The following is a 13,474-nucleotide window of genomic DNA, read 5'->3' on the forward strand; positions in this document are numbered from 1 at the left end:
GGCTTTCACAGCAGAAAAATGGATTGAAGTACTGTTCAACCCACAGTAACCATAATGCACTTTCAATGTACTTGAAGTACATTTTCCTGTTTTGCATAGGAAAATCCAGTTGCAAAAGCACATTGAAAGGGCATTATCCAACATGTATGAAATGAGCCCAATTCTCCTTCCAGCCACTGGGGACTTTAAAAAAATCCATAATTGAATAGCTTTATAACATTCTTCTGCAAACTTCAATGGACTCCGGGGAATGGTGGAGGACAGGAAGGCCTGGAGGATCATTGTCCATGGGGTCGCGATGGGTCGGACACGACTTCGCACATAACAACAACAACAATAACATTCTTCTAGTCTGCTTCAGGTTCTCTGAATCACAGCTTTCAGTTTTCAAAAGTAAACCTCTAGCCTCTTTCACTATTGTGCTATAAAGGGTATTTTGCTGCAGTAAAAGGGGGGTGGAGCTTTGCTTTAAAAAAAGGCTGGGAATTAATATAACCTGTTACAAAATCTGTATTGCTATAATGATATTGAATTGTCAGTTTAAAAAAAAAGAAACAGAGAAAGGTCCTAGTGGTGTAAGTTTGGGGGAGGGTGACCACTTCCAGGGGATGGGGGTGGCGTCTGGAAAGCCGCAGAAATCCCTGCCTTGTGGAAGCCCTGTTGCTGCTCTGCTGGGACACCCAAGCCTGTCCCTGTGTGGAAAACACCTCAACCAGGGTTAGGTTTTGTTGCAGTCCAGGCACTCTGCCAGGCCTCAGGCTGCTCCCTGCCCTTCAGGTCTCTGACCCTTTCCTGCTTTTCCTCCCATCCCTGTGCCCTTCAAGTGGCCATTTCAGCTGCCCACTGGTGTTCCTGGACAGTGGCATCACATGTGATTGGGCCTTGATAATGCAGCTAGTCTCGGGGGTGGGGGAGTGTGCAGCTGTGGGCCTTCACCTGCCTCTGGTCAACCATTCCTCTCTCTCCTCCAGATGACTTTGCAGTGGCTGAATACAATGCTCCGTGCAGTACAGGTAAGAAGGTGTTGAGTTCCCATGGCAAGCTTTCTTTCCTCCAGGAAGAGGACTGATCTGCCCTGGGATGTGGGTCTTGGACAGTCATCTGTTGGCTCAAGAAGCTCTGGATGGTTTGCCCAGCAGGGGCCATGAACCCGAGACACCAGGCTCTGGCTCATAAAAACACATGCTGGAAGACATGGCCTGAGTCATTCAAGAGCCTGAGTGATTCAAGTCTTCTCTTTTAAAATAACAAAGTAGAAATACATGCAGGAGGACAGGCAAAGACAACAAAAATATTCCCCTGACAATCTGGCTCTCAGAGGGTATGTGGGACACATACCTGCTCTGGGGCAACTTGGTCAAAGCCCCCTCCCTCCACCACAAACATACATGCACACACACACACACACAGATTCTATTCTCTTCCCCCTCCTGCCTTACCTGTTGGTTTTCCAACCTCCTTCTTGGTTCCTCTCACTTCCCTCCCTCCCTCCCTCCCTCACAAACACTCACATACATATACTGAGACTCTCTTCCCTTCCCCTTCCCATTTCCCACCTTACCTGTTGATTTCCTAATCCCCTCCTTCCCTCCCTTCCTAGCAAACACACACACACACATCCCTTCCCTTCTCCCCTTCCTGTTTTCCTATCTTTTTACCTGTGTTCCTCCTCCACCACTTCTCAGCCCATGCTGGCATTGCAGGAGCTGGCTGGGCTCCCAGGGGGTGGGGCAGCCTCTGCCTCAGCTTTGGAGGCAGTGCAGCCACTTCCTTGCCTCCTGCCAGCATTGCAGGTGCTGGCTGGGCTGGGGGGGGGCAGGGGAGCCTTGGCCTCAGAGGCAGTGTGGCCTCTTCCTGGCCTCTCAACAGCATTTCAGGTACTGGTTGGGCCCCCAGGGGTCACCATAGCCTCTGCCCCAGCCTAGGAGAGCAAAGCACTGGCATCACAGGCACTGGCTGGGTTCCTGGGAATGCCTCAGCCTCTGCCTCAGCCTCCTCAGCTCCCTTGGCCTCTTCTGCCTCTTCTGGCGCACTCCCTGGGATCGGACTATGGACATCGCATCCTTATTCATATCCGTTTCAGGAGCCACGCCAGAAGATGTGTCCCACATCAAAAAGTGTGGCTCAATAAATCCTGTAAGTTTCCAGAGAATTAGAACTGTCATAATGTGTTATATTTCAACTGGAGGTCAACATTAAGCCAAGGAAGAAGAACAGTATCTTGTCTTCTGTATCTTTAACAGTAATCGTCAAACACAACCAAGACTAGTATCTTAAGCATAAACAAGTTCTGTTGGATTTCTTCAGTTATATCGTAACTGGACACAACTGATACATTCACGCCGAGCTCAGAATCTTGATCTTGCACTTGCCTAATTGTGTATCAGCCCCGACCTAGTCATGTCATTGTATATGGGGCCTTTTGAAAATGATCATTCAAATATCCTGATGATTTCCAATTTCTTTCTCCAGAGAGCACGAAGGAAGATCACGCCCATCCAGTTGCAGGAGTCTGAAGCAGCCTGATCCAAATCCTGAGCTCTCCCTTTGGGGACCAACCTGCAAGGTCCAGAGGATTCAAAGAGCACTCACAGAAATCTCTCTGGCGAACGGGGGGTGGGGTTCACCATTTCCCCCACCACCTGCAACCCCTACAGCTGACTCTCGTGCATGACAGGAGTCCTTTCTGCTCATGCAGGAGAAGAGCTGGATTTCCCCAGGGCACATCTGTTTGGCTTCCGGTCATACCCCTTACAAATCCCCCTTACAACCAGCCAGCAGTGTTTCAAGTCTCACAGGAGCTTGGGGTGGGGGAGCCAAGGGTCAGGATGAAATTATGCAGTGCTGGCAGAATCAAATCCCCTCTTTGAAAAGCCCTGATTCGAATGGACACCTCGTGCTTTTAAACCCCGGGGCGGCGGGATCTTGTGTTTTTGACCACACAGTTTACTGGCTCAGAATCTACCTGCAGGCCTCCTGGAGGCCTATTGGCCCGAGGAGAGTCTGCTGTCTCCAGCACTGAGCCTTCCCCCCTCTGCCCCCCCCCCAGCAGCTCTAAGGCCAGGAGGGTTCCCATAGCTCCAGAGGGTTTGGGGAGGGAAGGAGATCCAGCCTCAGAAGCATCGAATTCCTCCAGAGGACCTGACTTCTGCACCCTGGTGATCAGCTGTAATTCCGGGAGCTCTCCTCTCCCTGGAGCTCCACATCCCAACCACCAAATCTCTTCCCTGTTCTAGGGGCACAGGGTAGAAGCCGGCTGGATGGGGGCCTCACAGCATGGCTTTGGGTTTCCGGAGCAAGCTTCTCCCCTGCCTCTATGCCCTGTGTCTTCTGTTCCCATCATGGTTAACTCTGGGGCCAAAGTTACTTCCTACCGGGATCTCAATTTCCTTTTTTCACCTTCTAAAAATCTGTTTCCGTGTACTAATGCTGAGGTTTGTATACTGTTTCTAAGCCCAAAGAGAAAATATTCATCTTGTTTACTGATAAACATTAAAATACAGTTTGACACCTCATGTTTCACAGCATCTCTTATATTTTGGTATATTTCTACCTATTTGAATAAAATGAAGGAATATATACTTTTACATTTCATCAGTATTTCAAAAATAGAATTTTAATTGCTAACCTATGGTAAACATAATATTGGAAATGAGATTTTTTTTTGTTCTATAATGGCAAAATAGAGCCTCTTGTGGCGCAGAGTGGTAAGGCAGCAGAAATGCTGTTTGAAGCTGTCTGCCCATGACGTTGGGAGTTCAATCCCAGCAGCTGGCTCAAGGTTGACTCAGCCTTCCATCCTTCCGAGGTTGGTAAAAAGAGTACCCAGCTTGCTGCTGGGGGGTAAATGGAAATGACTGGGAAAGGCACTGGCAAACCACCCCATATTGAGTCAGCCATGAAAACGCTAGAGGGCATCACCCCAAGGGTCAGACATGACTCGGTGCTTGCACAGGGGATACCTTTACCTTTACCTTTTTAACGGCAAAATTTCTAGAAATGTTACTTTAGCGACAAGAAACAGATTCTTTAAAACTAGTCAGAGTGGCTGGAGCAGTTGAGCAATATATTTTACTTATCGGTTTATTTAAAACATTTATTAGCCACCTTTCTACCTTGCAGAATTTTAGCAATACTGTAAACAAAATAACAATGATAAAAACACACAAAGCATCTCACTTTAACATCTCCACATTAGGACTACCAATAAAATAAATACATGCAAACTAAATTAGTCAAAGGCAGTCCTAAATTGTCTTTGGTTGCCTCTTGAAGTTTGAAAATGAGCAGCTGGAACAGAGAGCTGTGATTTCTAGGACTCAGCACAGGTTTCGCAAGAAGTCATGTCAGACCAACCTTATCTCTTTTTTCGAGAAAGTGACTACCTTGCTGGATCAGGGGAATGCTGTCGACATAGCTTATCTGGATTTCAGTAAAGCGTTTGATAAGGTTCTACATGATATTCTTGTTGACAAGTTTGTAAAATATGTTATGGATCCTAATTCTGACAGGTGGATTGATAACTGGTTGACAGATCATACCCAAGGGGTACCTGTAAATGGTTCAGCATCCTCTTGGAGAAGAATGACAAGTGGAGTTCCCCGGGAGTCTGTCCTGAGGCTTCTGTTGTTCAACATATTTATAAACAATTTCGATGAGGGATTAGAGGGGGTACTTATTAAATTTGCAGACGATACTAAACTGGGAGGGGTAGCAAACACAACAGAAGACAGAATCAGAATACAGGATGATCTTGATAGAGAAGTGGGTTAAACTAAATAAAATGAAATAGGGACAAATGTAAAGTTCTGCATTTAGGTCGGAAAAACCATATACACCAATATAGGACAGAGCGGTTTCTCAGTGGAACAGGCTTCTTTGGGAGGTGGTGGGTTCTCCATCTTTGGAAATTTTTAAACAGAGGCTGGATAGCCATCTGACAGAGAAGCTGATTCTGTGAAGGATCACGTGGGTGGCAGGCGACAGTAGGTGAGCAATACGGTTGTGAGGGTCCTGCATAGTGCATAGAGTTGGACTAGATCAGTGGTCCCCAACCTTTTTATCACCAGGGACCACTCAACGCTTGACAATTTTACTGAGGCCCAGTGGGGGGGCCTCCTCTACTCTCAACCACTGCCCTAACGCTCTCTGATCGCTATGGTAATGTTTAAACATCCCTTCAAAATAAGATACAGACATGCCAGAACAATGAACATGAGGAACATTTTATTTTCATGGAAATTTTAACTCATGACAATGACAAATCAATGGGAACCCTGAGCTTGTTTCTCTGCAACGAGATAGTCCCATGTGTGCCTGCCGGATCGTGGATGAATTAATGGGCCGGGGGGGAGAAGGCGTCCTTCGCGGCCCACCTCCAGTTTGTCGACGAACCACATGTGGTCAGCAGCCCACAGGTTGGGGATCACTAGCCTAGATGACCAGGGAGGTCCCTTCCAACTCTATTATTCTATGATTCTCAATCTACCCTTTCCCAAATCTTTTCTGCCAAAATCCTGCCCCCTCTCACACACACACCCTGGTTTACTGGGCAGATTTAAAAATGACCACTTGGAAGAATTCCTTTTCCTGCACTTTGATGGGGGATTAGCCTACTAGCTCATCTTAATTTGGATGCAGATTGACCTAGCGAGAAAACAAAGGGATTCCGCCAGCCTCTTACCCTTCTCAAAGCAGCTGGGCCGGGGGGGGGGGGGGGAGCTTCTTGTTTAGGACCTTGGCATCCAGGTGAGTAGGAACACAGGAAGTGGGGGTGTGGACAACCAGAGCAGGTAGGAACCTGTACCTGGCCTCTGAAGCACAGGCAGCCATCTTGGACCATGTTGCTGACTGGTGAGTTGAGGAAATAGAACTTTGCAACCTCTTAAGGCAGCCTTTTTCACCTTTTTGACCTTGGAGGAGCCCCTGAAATAATATTGCAGAATTCAAGGTGCACCGGAAGTGATGTCAGTTGGTACCCTCCCTACCTTACCTCCTGGAGTCCTTGGTCCTGCATCAACTCAGTACCAGGAGCCAGGGCCAAGTGGTGCTATGCTAATGGCCTGTCACTCCTGTGTTTCTCCTGAGCTGTAAATCTTACCTTTTGTCTGAGATGCCCTGTTGGCTCGGGAGACCCCAGAACGGAGGGATTTTCATCCCTTTGTCCCCTGCCAGAAATTAGAACCCTCCTCTCTTATGGTGAAATGTTAGAGTATATGGTTCACTGTCCAAATGGTTCTATAGTATCCAATATACAGAAGTCTACAAGTATTAACATCAAAGTGTAAATGCTCTTCAGTACTGACTCCATGGTGCTCAGGCTTCCCGCCTAGGAACTGGCCCTTCCCACCATCCCTCTCATGGGCAGGGGAGGCTTTTGGGCTCCGGGCCTCTAGGAAAGCTCTAGCTGCTCCTTTATGTTGATGGGACCTCTGGAAAGGGCCAGGCACCATCTTCTGGCCCTGGTGAGAAGCCTGGGTCTGCATGCAAGAGCAAACCCAATTAAAATGAACAGTCCAGAAGAACCACCGGTATGGGAGGAGGGCAGGCAGGAGAACTTCTGGAGACTTAGGAACCAAGCATGGAGAGGACAGGAACCTCCATGAGATACAGTACCCTGGAGTCCACCCTCCAAAGCATCCCTTTTCTCCAGGGGAACTGGTCTCTGTGGCCTGTAAATCCAGGCAATCCCTACCCCCCCCCCGGAGCCTGGCGTCCCTGCCTCCAGGGCCTGGACTGGGTGGTTCTCCTCACTCCATGCTGGGGTGGGCAGGGGGGCCTCAAGGCTGCTGGCCAGCTGCCTCTCTTCCAACCCCACCTCTGACCCAGTCAGTAGAACTGCTGCACATAGGAAAGGGGGAGACTAGAGAGGGGAGCCAAGATTCCAGATTGAAGACCACCACTCTTTCACAACCACCAGTCTTGATCCAGTCTTGGCGGGTGCATATTCTTACTCAGTATCTCTCCCCTGGAACCTTTCTTGAGATTCTGTGCTGTGAGATCGGCAGGAAATGGAGTGAGGGTGACAAAATTCCTTGGAGGTAGAGTCTGATCCCCTAGGAAACCCATCATAACCCCCCTCAGCCCTTTTCTCCCTTCCCCAACTTTCCCGTCCCAGGCAAGCCCCTAGAGGGAGACAGCCAAGGCTCTGGTTGGGGGAGAAGTACTGAGGGAACCCTGGATAAAGATGGGGAGAGGAGCCATGAAAAAGGGCTTTGTGGAGGTGGAATGGCAGATGGGGACAGCAGGCAACCATGGAGAGATGTTTGAGGTGGTTCTTCCAAGATGGACCTCAAGATCTGGCCATCTGGCAGTCTACATTGGCCAAAATGGCTTCCTCAGCAAGCCAGAAGGCTCCGGAATTGGCCTGCCTCTGGTATCGATGTGGGAGTAGTTGGAGACAGGGCTTGGCTTAGTGAGGGCATTCAGCATGCTCTAAAGGGGGAGATGTGGAAAGAGCAGCCGCCTTGGCCTTGGGCAGGTGCAACCTCCTCTCCTTGAGTCCAGAAGAATGGGGTCTACAATGCCTGGTTTAGGTTCTTGGTGTGATCTCTGATACTGGCTGCAACTTGCCATAGGCCACAATTGCTGCCCAAGCCAGGGGAGAGGGGAGGCAAGGGTTGCTTCCAGCTACATGGCCAGGCATCTGGAAGGTGGTGGCCACCGGCCACTCTAATGGCTGTCCACCCCCGAAGCAGGGGGGGCAGTCCACTGTGCGTGGGAGTTTGAAGTGGATTCTGAGGGAGGTGGGGTATGTTTTTTGGTTGGTTTTCAATTTGGTCTCATCGGACGGATGGTGGTTGCCTGTTGCCAGGATCGGTCCCCATGCTGTACCAATGTGCCTTGATCTGTAATCCATAAAGCTGTGGCCAGTTTCTTTCCCCAAATGTTCTGTTGTGTTTTTTCTTCTCGACAATCTCTCTCTGGTTCTGGGCCTGCACTTGGGCCCATGGGAACTGGGCCATTCACCACAGTACTGGAAGCTGTGTTTATACTGGCAGCGATTCTTTCCATAGTGTGCCTGAATGCTCCAGCGGAATTCTGAGCATTGAGCATTGGGCCTCAGCAGATCCATGAGCCTCTGAAACACAGCATGGCTTGATGGCTTACTCCTGATGCCCCTTTATTCACTTCCATTTACTCTACAGGTAAACATCTGAGTGTAAGGTTCATATCACATTTTATGAGCTATTTGGTCCAATGTGTCTCTGGTGAGCTATTTATGTTGACCTTATGGAATGCTCAGTTGGAATTTTACCTCTGAGGGAGGCCTTTAGCCGAAACGCGTTTGGTTCTTGCATATGAAAATAATTTGTACCTTTTAATCTGTATTTATAAGGTTCAGAATTTCTTTCCATTAGGCATATGTACACAGGGCCTTTAAAATATGGTTTTTAAATGTTATTTTTAACATAAATGTAAAATTAAAGTATATTTGATATTAGGGGGAAAAACAGCTTCAAAATTGTCTATTTACAGTAGAAAGAATGGGATTTGATACACGCATAACAGAAGGAAAAATTCAGTCAGGACTCATTTGATATTAGGCATATCAACACTGCACACATAGCTATATTTTATTTTATTGCCCAACATGGCCCCCACCCACTAAGGAGCTGATCCCATGGGGAGATCTCTCCCTGCAGGCTCCACTGGAGTTCTCTTCAACAGTTCCATCGAATAGCCCAAAAGAGCCCCTGCTTGGGAGGGACCTCGCTTGGCCCTTCTGCGGTTGCCCCTCTTCAAGCCAGCCTCTGTGTTCCCAGTCAGTGCTTTCCAGAGGGCTTACTTAAATCTGTCCTTTGCCTGCGAGAAATCTAGAAAGCTCTTGGCACCATAAAATGTAGACGTGAGGAAGAAGTCACATTTTGGACTAAGCTCTTTGGCATTCTATGACTGAAGAAACAGTCCCAAAGAAAGAAAAGGGGAGGGGACACACAGAGAAGAGACAATTCCTTTCATTTGGCAGGGGAGCTTCGGGGCAAATGTGGAAGAGTTTAGTGTTTATCATCTTCAGAGTTTTCTGCAGAAAGAAACAGAAGTTTAAGGCAACAAATGGGTACTAGAGGAGAGGGAAGCCATCCGTCCCTGTCTCTGTCAGGGAAAAGATTCATTCATTCATTCATTCATTCATTCATTCATTCATTCATTCATTCATTCATTCATTCATTCATTCATTCATTCATTCATTCATTCATAGTTGGATTTATATACCACCGTTCACAATAAAATATAAAATCACAATAAAGTCACATAAAACCCCATTCTTGCAATAAAAATGGCATTCTATTCTGTGACTCTCCCCGCTTGTTCAGAGAGAGGTCGGACGTTAATTCTTTAGGAGAGAGAGGAGAGAAAGACTGGCCGATGGATTAGGGATCTTGGATGGAACCCGGGCTCTGCCCTGGCCTCAACCATATGCCTGGCGGAAGAGCTCCGACTTTCAGGCCCTGCGGAAATCTGGTAATTCCGACAGGGCCCTTAGCTCCTCCGGGAGGTCATTCCACCAGGTTGGGGCCAGGACCGAAAATTGCCTGGCAGCTGCTGTGTGAAGAGTGACCACCGGAAGGACCCTCTCCACCAAATGTTTTTCAGTGTGTTTTCCCACTCACAGAATGGAGGTCCATATCAGAGGGACCCACGTTCTCCTCAAGAAGCTTTCTCATGCTCACAACGAGGGATTAAAATGTAGGATTTGTTGCCAGAGGTTGGTCACAGGCAGAGATGGCTTTCAAAGGGGATTAGAGAGATGCATAGAGGAGAAATCTATCAATGACTACTACTCATGGTGACTAAAGGGAAACCCCATGTTCAAAGGCAGTCAACCTCTGGATACCAGTGCCAGGAGGCAATATCAGGGGAAGGCCTTGGTATTATTGGACTTCCAGAGGAACTGGCTGGCCAAGGGGTGAGACAGGATGCTGGACTAGCTGGACCACTGGTCTGACCAGCAGGGCTCTTCTTACTGAGACATGGGCAGTGGTGGGGAGAGGTGGAAACTTGAGCCCAAGAGATGGATAAAAAAAACTCCAAAATGCATGTTCAGTTATGTGTGTCCAACCCAATGGCGACTGTGCATAGTTGTTTGCTGACCAGCAAGGAGGAGTGGCCCACCCAAGCCCTGCCCTCAAACCCGCCCCTCCAGTTTCCAGCTTTCTCACACTAGTTGAATGACGCATCTTCAATCCATTTCAGTGACCACTTGCAAGGGGAATTTGCCTTTTCACACAATAAAATTCAGTCACAAAGTGCATAGTGGATGGAAAGTGGACGGAAATTGTGCTATTGTGCGTGTGTGTGTGAAAGCATCCCTGTTTCCTCCCCGCCCGTCCCTACCTGAGCTGCAGGGAGCATTGTACTCAGCCACCGCATAATCCTCTGTGGGAGAGAACAAGAGAAGAAGAGGTGTCAGGTAAAGGGCAAACCTCAATGCTGCCCCGGACAGCCCACCAGCCTCCTAATGGCCATCAGGGTGTAGAAATCCAGGGCTGATTCCACAGAACATGGGAGCAGAGCTGATGTTCCATGTTGCACGTTATTAAACATTCCTTCTTGGAAATAAAGACCATGTAGAATTGCCAACTCCAGACCGGGAAAGTCCCAGGGACTTACAGAGCGAAGGGACCTCAGCATGCCACTAGACCAGGGGTAGTCAACCTGTGGTCCTCCAGATGTCCATGGACGACAATTCCCATGAGCCCCTGCCAGCGTTTGCTGGCAGGGGCTCATGGGAATTGGAGTCCATGGACATCTGGAGGACATCTGGAGGACCACAGGTTGACTACCCCTGCACTAGACTATACACTCCACACTCCAATGCTGCCACTTTCCTCCAGAGGAACTGACCTCTGTGCCAAGGCGGCCATCTCCAGGCTGAGAAACACCTGGTGATTTGGGTGTGGGGTCATGGAGGGAGGGGAACAGCCCCACCCTGAAACAGAGTTTCAGGATGACCGCTAGAGCACTGGCCCAGCGTGGCCCGACGACCGACGGAAGCCACAATGATCACTACCCCCCTCCTAAGACAGTCCGAACCCACCTCTTCCCGTCTCCTGGCAAGCTAAGGCCAAACTCAGAACCTAAAAGTCTTTGGCTCTATATAACTTCTAGAAGGGGCTTTCAGCAAGGCAGTTTTGCATCACCCTCCCTCCCTACAAGCTGCAGCACACTGTAAGGCAGGCAAGCCTAGCTCGGACTTAGGGTTCCCTCATCCCCAAGTTGACCTCGCTGGCCTCAGCCCAGGAGAACGGCCAGCCTGAGAGATAAACCCGGGAAGAGGTTCAGAGCCAGCAGGGCAGAGCACTTCAGTCTGCGAAACCCCGACCTAGCATGGCCTAGGGCCTGCCTCTCCCTCTCCCGGGCCCATGTTTGCCGGCGAGATGCTCACCGGGGTGGTAATAATCGTAGAGCTTCACTGTCGCCGGCTTCAGGCCTCGCACTTCCACGTCCTGCTCCACAGAGAAATGGTAGGCCCGCTCCGTGTCATCCAGCTGCAAAGAAACAGAACGAGGAGAGACCCGACATGAGGGAGGCTGAATTTCACTGCCTCACCCCTTCCTTTGGAACAGGGGTAGTCAAACTGCGGCCCTCCAGATGTCCATGGACTACAATTCCCATGAGCCCCTGCCAGCGTTCGCTGGCAGGGGCTCATGGGAATTGTAGTCCATGGACATCTGGAGGGCCGCAGTTTGACTACCCCTGCTTTGGAAGCAACGGTTTGCTTTTGCACGGTTTCTTTTTCAGGCTGAAATTTTACTTTCCGTTTCAGGCCCTATAAAGCATTTATTTTCCCATCAATTGCACAGTGGGGTGTGGCTCCAAAGTGGTACGAAAATGCCCAAATTAAAAAGTTACACAGAAACCAGGACTCCCTGGCATTAATATGGAGAAAGGGGGAAGGACAATAGATAACAAAGTGGCAAAAGTGTCCGTGGGTCTCAGAAGGACCGTTCCCTGGGGGGGAATGCCCCCTTATCTGCCTTTCCACCTCTCCTGTATCATACTGATAACTCTTCCCCCATACACAGGCACACACGATTCTCACCTGATCCAGGTAGAGGATGACTTTGTCAGGGTCAAATTCCACCTTTTTTACTCCGAGTTTCCCTTCCAGCTGCCAGAACAGAAAAAAGACACAGTAAAGAATCCTGAAGAATTCTGTGATGCCAGTAATGAACCACCCCAGCTCATGGCAAAGGTACATCTAGTTAAAGTGGGGTGAAATCACGGTACGGTCGGCATGTCCGGAGCCCTCGTCCAGGTGGTCCAACCAGGGGTGGCCCCTGAACCTGCCTCTGCCCACTTCACCTCACCTGCTTCTGCCCAGGCCACCTAACACTCCTTCCCGCAAAGGGCTACTGAGTGTGGACAAATGCCTCCCCCACACATCGCAAGGGTCACATCTATCTTAAGGTAAAGGTAAAGGTATCCCCTGTGCAAGCACCAGGTCATGTATGACCCTTGGGGTGACGCCCTCTAGCGTTTTCATGCCAGACTCAATACGGGGTGGTTTGCCAGTGCCTTCCCCAGTCATTACCATTTACCCCCCAGCATGCTGGGTACTCATTTTACCGACCTCGGAAGGATGGAAGGCTGAGTCAACCTTGAGCCGGCTGCTGGGATTGAACTCCCAGCCTCATGGGCAAAGCTTTCAGATGGCTACCTTACCACTCTGCGCCACAAGAGGCTCCTCACATCTATCTTACCCTGAGGCTTTTCTGCATGGTCTCCTTGGTGGTAGTCCTGGACACAGATGGCTTTGGTTTATCCTCTGCTTTCTGAATTCATTTTTGTGTCTTTCGTTTTCATTTCCCTTTTTGTTTGTTCCATGTTTTCATCCCCGCCCCCCCCCCCCCGATTCTTTGGAGACCACTTTTACATCGATCTGTTTCTAGTAGTTTTGTGACTTGTCTTTTTCCTTGTGCATCAGTTTTCTTTGCCCCCCCTTTCCCACCCACATCCAGCCCGCTTTTCTGTGACTGTCCTGTCATTAATTACCATGAGGCCACTGCCCTCCTCGAAGAACAAGTTGTTTATTTAAAAAAAAAAATTAAAACTGCACAAAAATGTTGATATAGCGATACTCTTGTGATTATAGGTCAAGCAGATTCTCTTGACTCCCCAGCTCTTTATCAAGCCAGAATTAAGATGTTTTAAAACAACCTAATTACCTTCTTTTAGTTTATACTGTTAGCCTATTTTACCCTCTTCTATTTCACCCTGCTTGTCTGTATTTGCCTCTTATTGTTTCATGCCAGTTAAAGTTTGTTAGTATTAACCATCCTGTGTGCGGGGGGCCATTCTACCTGCATCCACCTTCCCCAGGGCCCAACCAGTATATTTAGAAAGTGGGTGTGGCCAGGCTGGACTCTTGATTAGCTGGGCTTCTGATTGGCCACTGAAGATGTGATTGGCTATGCAGATTTTTAGGAGTGATTGAGTGGCAGTTGCCACTAGAGTGCTGGATTTATTTGGT

The 13,474-nt window shown here is 48.9% G+C and overlaps 2 protein-coding genes across 2 annotated transcripts in view; one reads left to right on the forward strand and one right to left on the reverse strand.

Annotated features, from left to right (window-relative positions):
- The window catches only part of LOC143841532 (alpha-2-macroglobulin-like protein 1), a 65,016-nt gene extending 61,501 nt beyond the window's left edge, over positions 1-3,515 (forward strand). The window contains exons 36-37 of the mRNA XM_077345916.1: positions 972-1,013; positions 2,473-3,515. Of these exons, the coding sequence (XP_077202031.1) occupies positions 972-1,013; positions 2,473-2,516 (86 nt within the window). The 3' untranslated portion in view covers positions 2,517-3,515. The remainder of the gene's footprint in view (positions 1-971; positions 1,014-2,472) is intronic.
- Positions 3,516-8,535: 5,020 nt separating this feature from the next.
- Positions 8,536-13,474, reverse strand: part of LOC143841533 (alpha-2-macroglobulin-like protein 1) — a 65,309-nt gene continuing 60,370 nt past the window's right edge. The window contains exons 34-37 of the mRNA XM_077345917.1: positions 12,044-12,112; positions 11,387-11,489; positions 10,336-10,377; positions 8,536-9,022 (exon numbers count right to left, since the gene is read on the reverse strand). Coding sequence (XP_077202032.1) covers positions 8,997-9,022; positions 10,336-10,377; positions 11,387-11,489; positions 12,044-12,112 — 240 coding nt within the window. The 3' untranslated portion in view covers positions 8,536-8,996. The remainder of the gene's footprint in view (positions 9,023-10,335; positions 10,378-11,386; positions 11,490-12,043; positions 12,113-13,474) is intronic.

The sequence above is a fragment of the Paroedura picta genome, chromosome 7, assembly GCF_049243985.1.
Source record: "Paroedura picta isolate Pp20150507F chromosome 7, Ppicta_v3.0, whole genome shotgun sequence".
In the NCBI taxonomy this organism is placed as follows: domain Eukaryota; kingdom Metazoa; phylum Chordata; class Lepidosauria; order Squamata; family Gekkonidae; genus Paroedura; species Paroedura picta.